The following is an 18575-nucleotide window of genomic DNA, read 5'->3' as shown; positions in this document are numbered from 1 at the left end:
CCCCCCACTTCCCCCCTGTGTCGCCTCCACTGCCCCCAGATCTTGAGGGTGGCCGCCACCACCGGGCTCGTGGTGTACCTCGTGGGAGGGAGCGGCCATGGCGCCGTTACTAGGGCCCCCAGGCTTATGTTGCCACAGGACGCCCTCTCCATTCGTTTCCAAGCTGCCCCCTCCCCTTCCATCATCCACTTGCGCACCATCGATACATTTGCCGCCCAGTAATACCCCGAAAGATTGGGTAATGCCAGCCCTCCACTCTCCCTATTCCGCTCCAAGAAGACCCTCCTCACCCTTGGGGTGCCGTGCGTCCACACGTAGCTCATGATGCTACTCGTCACCTTTTTGAAGAAGGCCCTAGGGAGGAAGATGGGCAAGCACTGAAATAAGAACAAAAACCTCGGGAGGACCGTCATTTTAACGGACTGCACTCTGCCCGCCAGCGACAGCGGCACCATGTCCCACCTTTTAAATTCCTCCTCCATCTGTTCCACCAGCCTGGAGAAGTTCAGCTTGTGGAGAGTCCCCCAGTTCCTTGCCACCTGCACCCCTAAATATCTAAAACTCTTTCCTGCTCTCTTAAACGGGAGTCTCCCGATTCCCTCTTCCTGGTCCCCTGGGTGTATCACAAATACCTCACTCTTGCCCAAGTTTAGTTTGTACCCCGAAAAGTCCCCGAATTCTGCTAGCAGTTCCATCACCTCCGGCATTCCCCCTTCTGGGTCTGCCACGTATAGCAGCAGGTCGTCCGCGTATAGCGATACCCGGTGCTCCTCCCCGCCCCTTATCAGCCCTCTCCACCCCCCTGAGCCCCTCAGTGCTATCGCCAACGGTTCAATTGCCAGTGCGAAGAGCAGGGGGGACAAGGGGCACCCCTGTCTGGTCCCCCGGTGGAGCCCAAAATACTCCGATCTCCTACCATTCGTCACTACACTTGCCGTCGGGGCCGAATAGAGCAGCTTCACCCATTTAATAAATCCCTCCCCAAATCCAAACCGTTCCAGCGTCTCCCACAGATACTTCCACTCCACCCTATCAAATGCTTTCTCCGCGTCCAATGCCACCACTATCTCCGCCTCACCCTCCACTGCCGGCATCATGATGACGTTTAGCAGTCTCCGCACGTTCGTATTAAGCTGCCGCCCTTTCACAAAACCCGTCTGGTCCTCGTGTATCACCCCTGGCACACAATCCTCTATCCTGGTAGCCAGGATCTTTGCCAGCAACTTGGCGTCCACATTCAGGAGCGAGGTAGGCCTATATGACCCACACTGCACGGGGTCCTTGTCCCGCTTCAAGATCAGAGAGATCAGTGCCTGCGACATTGTCGGGGGCAGAGCCCCCCCCCTCCCATGCCTCGTTGAAGGCTCGTACCAGCACAGGGCCCACCAAATCCGCATATTTTTTGTAAAATTCCACCGGGTACCCGTCTGGCCCCGGCGCCTTCCCCGTCTGCATATGCCCAATCCCCTTGACTAGCTCCTCTAACCCTATCGGCGCCCCCAGCCCCTCTACCAGCTCCTCTTGGACCTTGGGGAACCTCAATTTGTTCAAGAAGCCCTCCATCCCCCCTCCCCTCGTCGGCGGCTCTGACCGATACAGCTCCTTATAGAAGTCTCTGAAGACCCCATTTACTTCTGGCCCCTTCTGCACCACGTTCCCACCCCTCTCCCTCACTCCCCCAATTTCTCTAGCCGCATCCCGCTTGCGGAGCTGATGCGCCAACATCCTGCTCGCCTTCTCCCCATATTCATAAATCGCGCCCTGCGCCCTTCTCCACTGTGTCTCTGCCTTTCTGGTGGTCAACAGGTCGAACTTAGCCTGCAAACTGCGCCGTTCCCCCAACAGCCCCTCCTCTGGTGCCTCCGCATATCTCCTATCCACGTCCAAAAGCTCCCCCACCAGCCTCTCCCTCTCCTGTCTCTCCCTCCTTTCCCTATGTGCCCGTATGGAGATCAGCTCCCCCCGGATCACCGCCTTCAGGGCCTCCCAGACCATCCCCACCTGCACCTCCCCCGTGTCATTAGTGTCCAGATATCTTTCAATGCTCTTCCGGACCCTCTTACACACCTCCTCATCCGCCAGCAACCCCACATCCAGGCGCCACAGCGGACGCTGGTCTCGCGCCTCCCCCATTTCCAAATCTACCCAGTGTGGCGCATGGTCTGAGACCGCTATGGCCGAGTACTCCACTTCCCGTACTTTCGGGATCAGTCCCCTGCTCAATACAAAAAAGTCAATTCTAGAATAGACTCTGTGGACATGGGAGAAAAAGGAATACTCCCTCGCCCTCGGCCTCCCAAACCTCCAGGGATCTACCCCTCCCATCTGCTCCATAAACCCCTTTAACACTTCTGCCGCTGCCGGCCTCCTACTCGTCCTTGAACTCGATCTGTCCAGCACGGGGTCCAGCACTGTGTTGAAGTCCCCCCCCATGATCAGGCCCCCTGCCTCCAGGTCCGGAATGAGGCCCAGTAGGCGCCTCATGAAGCCAGCGTCGTCCCAATTCGGGGCATACACACTAACCATCACCACTTTCTCCCCCTGTAGCCTACCCTTCACCATGACATATCTACCCTCTTTATCCGCCACCACCTCCGCCGCCACGAACGACACCCTCTTCCCTACCAGGATCGCCACCCCCCGGTTCTTTGCGTCCAGTCCTGAGTGGAACACCTGTCCCACCCACCCCCTTCTCAGGCGGACCTGGTCCGCCACCTTCAAATGGGTCTCTTGTAGCATTGCTACATCCGCCTTCAGTCCCTTCAAATGCGAGATTACTCTCGTTCTCTTGACCGGCCCATTCAGCCCCCTCACATTCCAAGTGATCAGCCGGGTCGAAGGGCAGCCCGCCCCTCTCCCCTGCCGACTAGCCATATCCTGTCACCTGCTCGCCCCGAGTCAGCCCTCCCCTTCTGACCCGCTCCCCATGGCGATGGCGCCCTCCCCCCACCCCTCCGGTCCTCAACTTCTCCTCCCTGGCCTTTTCAGCAGCAACCCGGTAGCCCCCCCCTTCCCCCCTCCCCCCCCCCACCCCCCTCCCCCCCCAGGCTAGGACCCTTCCTAGCCGCGATGCACCCTCCATAGTACTTCCGTAAGTCAGCTGGTTTACGCTGACCCGGCTGCCCCTGCCACAATCCGACTCCTCCCGGCATGGGGGACATCCCCCCCCTTACCACCCCTCCTTTACCCCGCTCCAGCGCGGGAAAGGGAGCCATTGCTGACCACGCCCCTTCCTCCCACCCTCCTCCCTCCTCTGCCCCGCGCGCGGGAAACCAGAGGAAAGCCCGCGCTTTCGCCCTGCCACTCCCCACCCCTCCATCTTCAGTTCCACCCCCGTCCCCGATCCCACACCGATAAAAAGAAACCCCACAAGAAACACATACCCCCGGCACTCCCCCCCCCACCCCGCCCCCCCAACATAACATTATAAATAACAGAAAAAAGAAAAAAACCTGGTAGAGAGAAAAAAAAAGGGGTCCAAAAATACAGCCAAGTGAAAATCCAACCAAACGAAAGCCACGTGTCCAGCTTAAAGTACCAGAGCGGCAACAACCGCCAAGTATCCCCTGGTTCTAGTTCGAGTCCAGCTTTTCTTCCTGGACAAAGGCCCACGCCTCCTCCGGGGACTCGAAATAGTGGTGCTGGTCCTTATAGGTCACCCACAAGCGCGCTGGCTGCAGCATCCCGAATCTGATTCTCTTGGCATGCAGCACCGCCTTCGTCCGGTTGAACCGGGCCCGCCGCTTTGCCACCTCCGCACTCCAGTCCTGGTAGATCCTCACCGTCGAGTTCTCCCATTTGCTGCTCCTCTCTCTCTTGGCCCACCTCAGCACCCTCTCCCGGTCACTGAATCGCTGGAACCGAACCAGGACCGCCCTCGGGGGTTCGTTTGCTCTTGGCTTCCTGGCCATTACTCTGTAGGCCTCCTCCAGTTCCAGGGGCGAAGGGACGGCCCCTGCCCCCATCAGTGAGCCCAGCATTTCTGCCACATACCTCGGGAGGTCCGACCCCTCCAGCCCTTCTGCCAGGCCCAGGATCCTCAGGTTTTTCCGCCTCATGCGGGTATCCATCTCCTCCAATCGGTTTTGCCATTTCAGGTGGAGTGCCTCGTGCACCTCCACCTTTCCCACGAGGACCGTGGCCTCCTCCTCCCTCACAGCCATCTCCTGCTGCAGCTCCCGAATTGACGCCTCTTGGGTCGCCTGTGCTCCCATCAGCCTGGTGGTCGTCGCGTTTATCGACTCCAGCAGCTCCACTTTCAGCTCCGTGAAGAAGCGCAGGAGAACGGCCTGCTGCTCCTCCGCCCATTTCCTCCAGTCCTCGGGTGCGCCGCCGGCCGCCATTTTGGATTTCTTCCCCCGCTTTTTTCGGGGAGCTGCTGCCGCTTTTTTTTCTGCCCCACTTCGGGTGACAACCATACATTTTGCAGGGTTCTCTTCTGGGAACCTTCCCCCACCGGGAATCGTCGTTCCAGCGCCGTTAGGGGCCCTCCAATCGGCCCGAAAACACCTTCCTCGCAGGAGCAGCCAAACGTGCGACTTAGCTGGTCATAGCCGCAACCGGAAGTCCTCCAGGAATCTTTTTAACAACAGGGAAGTGGAGGTTTTGGATATTGATCTTGATTGAACAGCAAGGAACTCTGATACAGCTCAGAAGCTGGACAGTGTCACCACCTGCAGCTTAATAGGTCTGAAAGGGACTGAGACAGAGAACATGAGACATCTGAAATCCATTTTCTTTCATTATTGAGAATGCCGCAGATGGGTCTGATTTGCTGCTGATAGAGCAATGACTACTGTGGATGAGAGGCTGAGATAGATCGTCAGGGACATGGGGATAGGCGAGGATTTCTGCTGTTTTGATGGGGAATGTGGTGCTGACCAGATTAATGACCTCGTGGCTTCAGGCTGGTTATTACAGAGGTGGAGGAGGCGTGGGTGACACAGTGGTTAGCACTGCTGCCTCACAGCGCCAGGGACCCAGATTCGATTCCGGCCTCGGGTGACTGTCTGTGCGGAGTCTGCACTTTCCCCTGTGTCTGCGTGGGTTTCCTCCGGGTGCTCCGGTTTCCTCCCACAGTCCAAAAATGTGCAGATTAGGTGGATTGGCCATTATAAATTGCCCCTTGGTGTCCAACAGTTGGGTTAGGTGGGGTTACAGGGATAGTGCGGGGGATTGGGCCTAGATGGGGTGGTCTTTCGGTGCGGACGTGATGGGCTGAATAGGCTCCTTCTGCACTTTATGGATTCAAAGAGTCATTAAGGCTAGTGGAAGTATTTAGATCAATTAAACTTTCATCAGTGTGAGCTTTCTGGTGGATTCAACCAACTAAGGTGGGTCAGGAGGGGCTCATATTCCAAAGGATTCTTACCTGCATGGCCATGTTTCACTCGTGAGGCTCATGATAAAAAATGACCAGCTATTTAACCACAGAGGCCTCACAACTGAGACTATTTATCTCACTCCGGTCTGATTTGCACAACAGGGGATGGACCTCATTGAGTCCAAGTGTAAACAGGAGGATGCAGTTTGAAAAAGGGAAAGTGGAAAATAAATAAAATAGGACGTGGCTTGGATGACTTATAAAGATAGAGGTGCTATATAAATGTACATTGTTGTTGGCCAGTATTAAGGGGGCAAGGTGTCCAGAGCACTAATACCAGGTAGTTCCTGTCTAGTCTCAAGTAGTTCAGGTAGAAAATTTATGTAACCATCTAAGAAGGTTGACGTGATTAAAGTTGCCCAAACTAACAGTAAGCTAAACATTGTCAATCTGTTTTACCACATCAATTCCATTTTGTTTAAATCAGCACATTGCTACAGAATGTATTTGCATTAGATAGATCAGCATATGTCATATACATGAGCTAGACCAGTATGTGTTATCTATATTATGTAAACGAGTGTGCATTATATTATGTATACTGCTGTGTGCTGAGTCTTATTCTGTTTTTCCTTTTCTTGCACATGTACATCGCTGCTTCCTTCTATAGCACTGGAAAGCTTTCTTTGACCAGGTAAGTGTACATTTTAACAAGACTGCAAATGTTTTCTGTTTGAGTTTTTGACCAGTTACTGAATTTGTCCAATCAGTAATTATAGAGAGACAGTTCTGGAAAACTAACTCCAAAAATCAAACACTGGTTTAAAAGTTATAAAAATATGTGTTTTAGCATTTCTGTATTACATTGTAAATAGCCAAGGATAGATTTCTCTACACTGTGTCATAACCTTTGTTGTTTGTCCCTCAATTCAAGGATGGCGTCTAATCAGGGTCATAAGAACATAAGGAACATAGGAGCAGGAGTAGGCCATCTGGCCCCTCGAGCCTGCTCCACCATTCAATGAGATCATGGCTGATCTTTTGTGGACTCAGCTCCACTTTCCGGCCCGATCACCATAACTCTTAATCCCTTTATTCTTCAAAAAACGATCTATCTTTATCTTAAAAACATTTAATGAAGGAGCCTCAACTGCTTCACTGGGCAAGAAATTCCATAGATTAGCAACCCTTTGGGTGAAGAAGTTCCTCCTGAGGTCAGTCCTAAATCTACTTCCCCTTATTTTGAGGCTATGCCCCCTAGTTCTGCTTTCACCCGCCAGTGGAAACAATCTGCCCAAAATTCAATTTTCCTTCTTAATCACCTGTTGCACCTGTAAACCAACTTTTTGCGACTCATGCACTAGCACACCCAGGTCTCTCTGCACAGCAGCATGTTTTAATATTTTATCATTTAAATGATAATCTCTTTTGCTGTTATTCCTACCAAAACGGATAACCTCACATTTGTCAACATTGTATTCCATCTGCCAGATCCTAGCCCATTCGCTTAACCTATCCAAATCCCTCTGCAGACTTCCGGTATCCGCTGCATTTTTTGCTTTTCCACTCATCTTAGTGTTGTCTGCAAACTTGGACACATTGGGCGAGATTCTCCGCAAATGCGGAGAGTCGTAAAGGCTGCCGTGAAACTGGCCGTGTTTCGCGGCAGCCTTCACGCCCGTTCCCGGGACCCAATTCTCCCCCCCCCCCCCAATCGGGGCTAGGAGCGGGACCCCGGGAATCACGGCGTCGCGACCTTAACGGCCGTCATTAAGGCCGCGCACCAAAATGACGTGTGGCTGCCGTCTGTATGACGTTAGCCGCGCATGCGCAGGTTGGAGCTGGCTCCAACCCGCGCATGCGCGGGTGACGTCATCACGCCGTTGATGGAACCCGCACATGCGCGGTTCCGCATTTCTCCACCGCCGCCCGACAAGATGTGGCGGCTTGATCTTGTCGGGCGGTGGAGGGGAAATGGTGCATCCGTTTTGGACGCTGGCCCGACGATCGGTGGGCACCGATCGCGGGCCTGTCCCCTCCCGAGCACAACGGTGGAGCTCCCGCTCCAAACGGGCCTCTGGATGCCCCAAACGGGCCTCTGGATGCCCCAAACGGGCCTCTGGATGCCCCAAATGGGCATCCAGCGCCCGTTTTAATGATGGCAGCAAGCAGGTGTGTTTGCTGCCTTGAAAAAACGGGCGTAAAGGCCCGGACGCTCGGCCCATCGGCCGCGGAGAATCGCCGCTCGGCGTAAAAAACGGCGAGCGGCGATTCGTGACGTGGGTTGGGCGAGGGGGCGGCAGAATAGCGGGAGGGTGCAAAAAATGTCGGGAGGTCCTCCAGCTATTCTCCCAACCGGCGTGGGCAGCGGAGAATCGCGCCCATTGCACTTGGTCCCCAACTCCAAATCATCTATGTAAATTGTGAACAATTGTGGGCCCAATACTGATCCCTGAGGGACACCACTAGCTACTGATTGCCAACCAGAGAGACACCCATTAATCCCAACTCTTTGCTTTCTATTAATTAACCAATCCTCTATCCATGCTACTACTTTACCCTTAATGCCATGCATCTTTATCTTATGCAGCAACCTTTTGTGTGGCACCTTGTCAAAAGCTTTCTGGAAATCCAGATATAGATAGAACAGTACAGCACAGAACAGGCCCTGCGGCCCTCGATGTTGTGACGAGCAATGATCACCCTACTTAAACCCACGTATCCACCCTACACCTGCAACCCAACAACCCCCCCCCCCCCCCCCCCCCCCACCTTACTTTTTAGGACACTACGGGCAATTTAGCATGGCCAATCCACCTAACCCGCACATCTTTGGATTGTGGGAGGAAACCGAGCACCCGGAGGAAACCCACGCACACAGGGGGAGGACGTGCAGACTCCGCACAGACAGTGACCCAGCCGGGAATCGAACCTGGGACCCTGGAGCTGTAAAGCATTTATGCTAACCACTATGCTACCGTGCTGCCCTAATATACCATATCCATTGGCTCCCCGTTATCTGCCGCACTGGTAATGTCCTCAAAAAATTCCACCAAAAAGCTGCCCTTTAAGAATCTATGTTGCGTCTGCCCAATGGGACAATTTCCTTCCAGATGCCTTGTTAGTTCTTCCTTGATGATAGATTCCAGCATCTTCCCTACTACCAAAGTTAAGCTAACTAGCCTATAACTACCCGCTTTCTGTTTTTTTAAACAGTGGTGTCACGTTTGCTAATTTCCAATTCACCGGGACCACCCCAGAGTCTAGTGAATTTTGGTAAATTATCACTAGTGCATTTGCAATTTCCCTACCCATCTCTTTTAGCACTCTGGGATACATTCCATCAGGGCCAGGAGACTTACGTTTAGCCCCATTAGCTTGCCCATCACTACCTCCTTAGTGATAACAATCCTCTCAAGGTCCTCACCTGTCATAGCCTCATTTCTATCAGTCACTGGCATGTTATTTGTGTCTTCCACTGTGAAGACCGATCTAAATAACCTGTTCAGTTCCTCAGCCATTTCCTCATCTCCCATTATTAAATCTCCCTTCTCATCCTCTAAAGGACCAATATTTACCTTAGCCACTCTTTTTTGTTTTATATATTTGTAGAAACATTTACTATCTGTTTTTATATTCTGAGCAAGTTTACTCTCATAATATAGCTTACTCTTCTTTATAGCTTTTTTAGTAGCTTTCTATTGCCCCCTAAAGGTTTCCCAGTCCTCTAGTCTCCCACTAATCTTTGCCCCTTTGTATGCTCTTTCCTTCAATTTGATATTGAATCATGGTCGATTTTCCCTCTTTCTACCATCCTTCCTTTTTCTTGGTATAAACCTTTGCTGAGCACTGTGAAAAATCGCTTGGAAGGTTCTCCACTGTTCCTCAACTGTTTCACCATAAAGTCTTTGCTCCCAGTCTACCTTAGCTAGCTCTTCTCTCATCCCATTGTAATCTCCTTTGTTTAAACACAAAACACTAGTGTTTGATTTTACCTTCTCACCCTTCTTCTGCATTTTAAATTCCACCATATTGTGATCGCTCCTTCTGAGAGGATCCCTAACTCTGAGATCATTAATCAGTCCTGTCTCATTACACAGGACCAGATTTAGGACCGCTTGTTCCCTCATAGGTTCCATTACATACTGTTCTCGGAAACTATCGCGGATACATTCTATAAACTCTTCCTCAAGGCTGCCTTGACTGATCTGGTTAAACCAATCGACATGTAGATTAAAATCCCCCATGATAACTGCTGTACCATTTCTACATGCATCAGCTATTTCTTTGTTTATTGCCTGCCCCTCTATAATGTTACTATTTGGTGACCTATAGACTACTCCTATCAGTGCCGCCTTACTATTCCTGATTTCCACCCAAATGGATTCAACCTTATCCTCCATAGCACCAATGTCATCCCTTACTATTGCCCGGAAGTCATCCTTAAATAACAGAGCTACACCACCTCCCTTACCATCCATTCTGTCCTTCCGAATAGTTTGATACCCTTGGATATTTAACTCCCAGTCGTGACCATCCTTTAACCATGTTTCAGTAATGGCTACTAAATCATAGTCATTCACGATGATTTGCACCATCAACTCTTTACCTTATTCCGAATACTACGAGCATTCAGGTAAAGTACATTTATATTGGTTTTTTTACCTCTGTTTTGAATCTTAACACCTTGATCAGTAACCTCTCCTAAGTTATTTTTCCTCTTACCTTTTCTCCTAATTTTCCTTGTTGTTGAACCCATATCTTCATGTAACAACCTGCCGCATCGCTTTCCATTTATGTTTTTACTTCCTGTTTTGTTCCTTTTAGTATTACTGGGCCTATTCACTGAGCTCCCCTCAGTCACTGTACCTTGTACTGTCGCCCTTTTTGATTTATGACTATGGCTTCTCTGCCTTACACTTTCCCCCTTACTGCCTTTTGCTTCTGTCCTTATTTTAGTTCCTTCCAACTTCCTGCATCGGTTCCCATCCCCCTGCCGCATTAGTTTAAACCCTCCCCAACAGCTCTAGCAAACACCCCCCCCAGGACATCAGTTTCAGTCCTGCCCAGGTGTAACCCGTCCAGTTTGTACAGGTCCCACCTCCCCCAGAACCGGTCCCAATGCCCCAGGAATCTGAAACCCTCCCCCTGACACCATCCCTTCAGCTACGCATTCATCCTATATATCCTGTCATTTCTACTCTGACTAGCATGTGGCACTGGTAGTAATCCTGAGATCACTACCTTCGAGGTCTAATTTCTTCCTTCCCAGCTCCCTGTATTCTGCTTTTAGGACCTCATCCCTTTTTTGACCTATGTCGTTTGTACCGATGTGTACCACGACCACTGGCTGTTCACCCTCCCCCTCTAGAATGTCCTGTACCTGCTCCGAGACATCCTTGACCGTGGCACCAGTCAGGCAGCATACCATCCTGGAGTCTCGTTTGCCGCCACAGAAACGCCTGTCTAATCCCCTCACAATTGAATCTCCTATAACTATTGCACTGTCACACTTATCCCCCCTCCCCTCTGTAGCAGAACCAACCGTGGTGCCACGAGTTTGGCTGTTGCTGTTTTCCCCTGAGAGGCCATTCCCCTCAAAGGTATCCAAAGTGGGATATCTGTTCTGCAGGGGAACGGCCAAAGGAGATTCCTGCACTACCTGCTTTGCTCTCTTGTTCTGTCTGATGGTCACCCATTCCCTTCCTGCCCGCAGAATCTGAGCCTGCGGTGTGACCACCTCTCTGTCCGTGCTATCCACAATCTCTCCGACTCGCGGATGCTCCATAGTGTCTCCAGCTGCTGCTCCAGCTCAGCAACTCGAGCTTCCAGGAGCTGTAACTGGAGACACTTCCTGCACACATGCTGAGCCTGGGGACTGGAACTGTCCCCAGCCTGCCACATGGAGCAAGAGGAGCAGACCACGCCTTGGAGCTATCCTGCCATGATTTATTCCTTTAAATTAAACTTTTGCAATTAAGCTTCAGAAAGATGTTTTTGTGTCGGATTATATCCAATCTCCTGTATACTATTTAATTAGCTTTATCCCTGAGTATGAACCTTGCTTGATCTGACAACAAGTTATATAGTTATTTAATTGAAATTAAAAAAGTTATTTAATTAAAATTTAAAACGTTATTTGAATCAATTTAAAATTAGTAATTTAAATCAACCCAAAATAGTTATTTAAGTGAGATTTTAAATTTAAAAATAGTAATTCAAATCAACTTAAAAATAGTAATCGAAGTAAAATTTTAAAAATAGTAATTCAAATCAACTTAAAAATAGTAATTTAAATCAAATTAAAACTACTAACTCCACAAATATTCAAATTTAGTCCAGTCTGCCTTTCAGCCAATCAGGCCACAGTCTCCTGTGATGTCACTTTACTAGGTTTTTTTCAATTTTGAAATAAACAAACAGACAAGCAGCTGTCCTATCCGTAGCGCAATGTCCCGGCAGATCTGCTCCCCTCTGCTCCCGGAAGGTCATGTGTTTCTGATGGCACAGTGGTTAGCACTGTTGCTTCACAGTGCCAGGGCCCCGGGTTTGATTCCCGGCTTGGGTCACTGTCTGTGTGGTCCCCCCCCCCCCCCCTCAGCCTTATCTGCTGTAAGGAAAACAACCCCAGCCTAACCAACCTCTCTTCAATACTGAAACACTCCCAGGTAACATCCTGGTGAATCTCCTCTGCACCCTCTCTCGTGCAATCACTTCCTTCCTATAGCATGGAGACCAGAACTGCGCACAGTACATTAACAGTGACCTAACGAGCCCCAGTGTATACAGCTCCTTCATAACCTCCAGGCTTTTATATCCTACCCCTCAGCTAATAAAGGCAAGTATCCCATGTGCCTTGTTAACCACCTTATCTCCTGTCCTGCTGCCGTCAGGGATCCGTGGACATGCACCTGAGGTCCTTTTTGTCCTCTGTACTTCCTAGCGCCCTATCGTTCATTGTGTATTCCCTGGCATTGTTGGTCTTCCCAAAATACATCACCTCTCACTTTTCAGGGTTAAATTCCATTTGCCACTGTTCTGCCCGTCTAAGTCGCCCGTGTAAATCTCTTTTGTAATCGAAGGCTTTGCTCCTCCCTATTTTCCACTTCACCAATTGTCGTGCTCAGCGCATACCAGAGTCTCACCTTCGGCATGTATGGGAGGTGGAATATTTGGCCGACCAGGTTTGGGTTGATATGAGTTTTGTTTTGGCAACATTGAGGAACAGGTCGAGTTCCTCGTGTGACGGGATTGTGCGTGATTTGTAAACCTGGGTGCAGTGTGGGTAACTGCAGGGCTGTCATTCACAGACTGCAGCTCATGGATGTTATGGTCAGGTGAGATGAATCACAGTCCAGTTAAACTATTTCTGGTGGTGTTGGCCAGGGCAGCCGGAGATACATTGAAACAGTACAGTAGGATGGGTAATGTGCCACTCAGCTGGCAGATGACACTGCATTCAAAAGATAGTTCCTGTGACACTGCAGCATTCCCTCAGTGCTGCGCTGGTAGGCCAGGTGACTAAATCTCAGCCTGCAGTCTGACTTGAACTGATCACTTTCATAGAACATAGAACAGTACAGCACAGAACAGGCCCTTCGGCCCTCGATGTTGTGCCGAGCAATGATCACACTCAAACCCACGTATCCACCCTATACCCGTAACCCAACAACCCCCCTTAACCTTACTTTTTAGGACACTACGGGCAATTTAGTACGGCCAATCCACCTAACCAGCACATCTTTGGACATTTGCCCCACTAAACCATGGTTAATACTTGTTGCTTTCTTGTTTAATTATTTGGGTTTATTAATATACATGCAAATAAATGGTCTAATAAATTTTGAATTAATTCTGGATGGCAGGAGGGGCTGAGCGTGGGTTTGGTGCAGCAAATAGGTGAGTGAGGAGTCTGTAAAATAGGTGAGTGAGGAGTCTGTAAAATAGGTGAGTGAGGAGTCTGTAAAATAGGTGAGTGAGGAGTCTGTAAAATAGATGAGTGCGGAGGCTGTAAAATAGGTGAGTGAGGAGTCTGTAAAATAGGTGAGTGAGGAGTCTGTAAAATAGGTGAGTGAGGAGGCTGTAAAATAGGTGAGTGAGGAGTCTGTAAAATAGGTGAGTGAGGAGTCTGTAAAATAGGTGAGTGAGGAGGCTGTAAAATAGGTGAGTGAGGAGGCTGTAAAATAGGTGAGTGAGGAGGCTGTAAAATAGGTGAGTGAGGAGTCTGTAAAATAGGTGAGTGAGGAGTCTGTAAAATAGGTGAGTGCGGAGGCTGTAAAATAGGTGAGTGCGGAGGCTGTAAAATAGGTGAGTGCGGAGGCTGTAAAATAGGACCTTCGCCATCCTTCCATAAACACAGCCAGCGGTTCAACTGTTAATCGCATAATTAACTCACATTAGCTTCTTTTTCGGCTGCGATTTGTTTCAAACGTTTTCTTCTGGGTTTTTGCTGGAGGAGAAGCAGCTTTCTGCTCAGTTCGATTCTAATTTATTTATCTACAGTAAATGGTATGACTCATGATGTGCAAACTGTAAAGTGAGTTCCTGTTACCCATGCAGTAATTTCCATTTCTTTTTTAAAATAAATTTAGAATACCCAATTCATTCTTTCCAATTAAGGGGCAATTTAGCGTGGCCAATCCACCCACCCTGCACATCTTTGGGTTGTGGGGGTGAAACCCACGCAAACACGGGGAGAATGTGCAAACTCCACACGGACAGTGATCCAGAGCTGGGATCGAACCTGGGACCTCAGCGCCATGAGGCAGCAGGGCTAACCCACTGTGCCACCGTGCTGCCTGGTAATTTCCATTTCTTGGCATTTCAGAGCCTCTGTGTTTCTTCTTCAGATCTGGACATTCACGTGGGCCCCAGGTTAAGGTCAGGTTACATAGTCAGTTAGAACCTGGAATCTGACAGAGTAAAAAGAAAAGATTTGCATTTTTATATGGAGCCTTTCCTGACCTCTCGATACAAATGAAGTGCTTTTGCAACTTACAGGAAATGTATTAGTTGATAGATTTAGATGTATTGTCACCTGTACCGAGGTACAGTGGAAAGTATTGTTCTGCATACAGTACAGTTCCATACTTGAAAAACATTGGACGTACGATAAATACACAAGGCAAATACATAAAGATAGACATCCGGTGAAGCATACGGAGTATGTTACAACAGTAGATACGATGTGTGGAGAGATCAGTTCAGTCCATAGGAGGGTCATTCAGAGTCTGGTAAAAGTGGGGAAGAAGTTATGTTTGAACCTGTTAGTGTGTGTTCTGAGGTTTCTGTATCTCCTGCCCGATGGAAGAGGTTGGAAGAGTGAATAACCCGGGTGGGAGGGGTCTTTGATTATGCTGCCCGCTTTCCCAAGGCATCGGGAGGTATAGGCAGAGTCAATGGATGGGAGGTGTGTTTGTGTGATGGACTGGGCAGTGTTCACGACTGTCTGTAGTGATGTACACAGTCAGCTCCCACAATTATAGGATCAATAATGACAGGGGGTGGGGGGTTTGGTTGAGGGGTAAATATCAACGAGGACAAGATTCATTTCTGAATCCCAGTGAGCCACAGCTCAATCATTAACCTTTCGAGAATGGATAATTCAGGCACTATCTGAGGATATGGACGAAGGGACAATGGAATAAGAAGAGGCAGCAGAGAGAAATCAGAATGATTTGGACAGAATTAGGGAAGCAGAGAAGTTGGGTTGATTTGAGATTGGGAGGCACCACAACGCGACCAATGGTGGGAGGATGTAATAACAGTTGTAATAACAATGTGACTGTTTACACAGAAAGTTGATTGATTGATTGAGATTTATTGTCACATGTACCGAAATGCAGTGAAAGTATGTTTCTGCGGCCAAGGGAACGTACACAATATGTGCATAGTAGACAAAAGAATAATCAACAGAGAACATTGACAATGGTACATCAACAAATAGTGATTGGTTACAGTGTGGAACAAGGCCAAACAAGAGCAGCATAGGGCATTGTGAATAGTGTTCTTACAGGGAACAGATCAGTCTGAGGGGGAGTCGTTGAGGAGTCTAGTAGTTGTGAGGAAGAAGCTGTTCCTATGTCTGGATGTGTGGGTCATCAGACTCTTGACTGAATCATTGGATGTATTTGAGGCACCATGATTCAATAGTAACTTTCAAAAGGAAATTGGACAAATATTTATTTAATTTTTCATTAGTGGGGGTTAGTGAGAGCTGGAACAAGATGGATATCCATGAGGTGACATAGTGAAGGGTGAGCAGAAGCTTTGGATTCATACCCAGCGATAGTCAGTGCTTTCACAGGATTGGAGGGGTGGGGGAGTAGATGGAGAGGGGGCGAGTGTGGTTAAGGTGGAAGGGGAACAAAGCAACACCACTGTGCTTAGCCCTCTCCCTCCCTCCTCACTGCCATTAGTGGGGGTTAGTGAGAGCTGGAACAAGATGGATAATCATGGCTCAAGAGTGAAACAGCTGAAATGAAATGAAATGAAAATGGCTTATTGTCACGAGTAGGCTTCAAATGAAGTTACTGTGAAAAGCCCCTAGTTGCCACATTCCGGCACCTGTTCGGGGAGGCTGGTACGGGAATTGAACCATGCTGCTGCCTGCTTTGGTCTGCTTTAAAAGGCAGCGATTTAGCCCTGTGCTAAACCAGCTGGACAGAGACATGAGGCAAATCGACCAGGCCGACTTTATTTCAGTACAGAGCAGATTTCGTTCCCCCTCTTGACTCTTGGACAATTTGCTAAGTCAGAAAACCAAAGAAAGGAACTTGTATTTACACAAACTGAGAATGTCCCAAAGTGCATTGCAAAGTTTGAGAGCTGTTGGAAGGCAGGAAATAGAATTCCCTTCTCCAGAGAGCAGTAAAGCCTGGGTCACTGAATTTACTCACGGCAGAGTTCACCAGATTTCTGATAGACTGGGGAGTTGAGAGTTGTGGGGGCAGTGCAAGAAATTGGGTTTTGAGATCTCGATCAGATCAGCCATGATTCTATCAAATGGTGGAGTGGAATCGAAGGGCTGAATGGCCTGCTTCTGCTCCCAAGTCCCATGTTCCAATTTGTGCACAGCAAGATTTCACAAGCAACAATGTGATCATCTGCTTGAGGGCAGTGAGCTGAGGGATAAATATTGGCCAGGATGAAGGGAGATTTCCCTCTGCACTTCTTTTAAATGGTGCCATGGGATCTTTCTGTGCCCATCAGAGAGAACGGACAGGACTTTGTATTGCGTGGTTCTGGTCTATGAAACGACCCTCATGAAAGTGGCTTATTGTCATGAGTAGGCTTCAATGAAGTTACTGTGAAAAGCCCCTAGTCGCCACATTCCGGCACCTGTTCGGGGAGGCTGGTATGGGAATTGAACCGTGCTGCTGGCCTGCCTTGGTCTGCTTTAAAAGCCAGTGATTTAGCCCAGTGTGCTAAACCAGCCCCTTATCATTATAGCCATATTATTGTGATCACCGGGCTTTCAGCCACTGAGAATGTGGGAAGCCTAACCCATTAGCAGTGAACGACCCTGGCTGACCCTCTGATTTTCACACCATACCACTGGTAAGGTTCATCGATGAATCACTGAAGGGATGGAGGACTAGATAAATGGCGCATGGCCCATCAGAGCAATTCTTTCCCACTGGCAGAAAGTAAGACATCTGTTCTGAAGTTATTTGTCGTTATTTAAAGTTTCCACCTAAAGTTTTGGAAGGAAGTTGGTCGCATTCACCAAAAGAATCTGCCTGGTTCCCCCCTCACCATGCTGGGGTAAGTAAGTGGTGACATAGACTCTTACTGCTGATAAACCTTATCCTCAGCTTTAAAAACTCCTCCAAAATCAATTTGCAAACGTCTCTGACTTTATTTTGGGCAGAATTGACGTGGCTGCCAGAATCTCACTGAGACAGTGCCAGAAATCACAGGTACAGCTGAAGATTGTCAACAGCACATCAGCAAATCCACAACATGCAGCGAGGAAACAGCTTCACTTCATACAGAAAGCAGCACCGACAGCATTGATGGGAGAGGCAGAGGGGGATAGGCGTTTACACATTTCACAATGTGCTCAGCAACCTGACACCTCACTATCGCACTGACTAGAGTGAGTGTTACATTATTTATCAACTCGCCACACCCCCCCCCCCCCCAACCACACACACACATACCCACATGCTATGATTCTACAATTAAGTCACAGCTCTTCTGATATATTATTGTATAACCCATTAATATATGCAAATGTTCCTGGGTTGCAGAAGCTTTATTTCTGCCCCCTTTGATGGGTCAGTTTACCAGCTGTCGTAACCATCAGTCCAGAGTGGGATTCCTGCTCTGACAAATCTGACACAGTAGGAAGTCTTACAACACCAGGTTAAAGTCCAACAGGTTTGTTTCAAATCACTAGCTTTCGGAGCACTGCTCCTTCCTCAGGTGAATGGAGAGGTATGTTCCAGAAACATATATACAGACAAAGTCAAAGATACAAGACAATGTTTTGAATCCGAGCATTTGCAGGTAATTAAGTCTTTACAGATGCCGAGATAGGGGTAACCCCAGGTTAAAGAGGTGTGAATTGTCTGAAGCCAGGACAGTTGGTAGGATTTCGGAAGCCCAGGCCAGATGGTGGGGGGGTGAATGTAATGCGACATGAATCCAAGGTCCCGGTTGAGGCCGTACTCATGTGTGTGGAACTTGGCTATAAGTTTCTGCTCAGCGATTCTGCATTGTCGCGCATCCTGTAGGCCGCCTTGGAGAACGCTTACCCGGAGATCAGAGGCTGAATGCCCTTGACTGCTGAAGTGTTCCCCAACTGGAAGGGAACATTCTTGCCTGGCCATTGTCGTGCGATGTCCGTTCATCCGTTGTCGCAGCGTCTGCATGGTCTCGCCAATGTACCACGCTTCGGGACATCCTTTCCTGCAGCGTCTGAGGTAGACAACGTTGGCCAAGTTGCACGAGTATATACCGCGTACCTAGTGGGTGGTGTTCTCACGTGTAATGGTGGTACCCATGTCGATGATCTGGCACGTCTTGCAGTGATTGCCATAGCAGGGTTGTGTGGTGTTGTGGTCGCTGTTCTGAAGGCTGGGTAGTTTGCTGGCTAGTTTGAGGTTGCGCGGTTGTTTGTAGGAAAGTAGTGGCGGTGTGGGGAGGACCTTGGCATGATGTTCATCTTCATTGATGATGTGTTGAAGGCTGCGAAGAAGATGTTGCAGTTTCTCTGCTGGACGACGAAGGGTACTCTGTCGGTTGT

At 49.2% G+C, this 18575-nt stretch overlaps 1 protein-coding gene across 1 annotated transcript in view; it reads left to right on the top strand.

Annotated features, from left to right (window-relative positions):
- rhbdl3 (rhomboid, veinlet-like 3 (Drosophila)) overlaps nt 1-18575 on the top strand; it is a 91413-nt gene that overhangs the window by 21926 nt on the left and 50912 nt on the right. The window contains exon 2 of the mRNA XM_038776934.1: nt 5994-6017. Coding sequence (XP_038632862.1) covers nt 5994-6017 — 24 coding nt within the window. The remainder of the gene's footprint in view (nt 1-5993; nt 6018-18575) is intronic.

Source organism: Scyliorhinus canicula, chromosome 18, assembly GCF_902713615.1.
Source record: "Scyliorhinus canicula chromosome 18, sScyCan1.1, whole genome shotgun sequence".
In the NCBI taxonomy this organism is placed as follows: Eukaryota; Metazoa; Chordata; class Chondrichthyes; order Carcharhiniformes; family Scyliorhinidae; genus Scyliorhinus; species Scyliorhinus canicula.
Note: the sequence above shows the minus strand (reverse complement) of the source record. Positions and strands in the feature narration are given on the sequence as shown.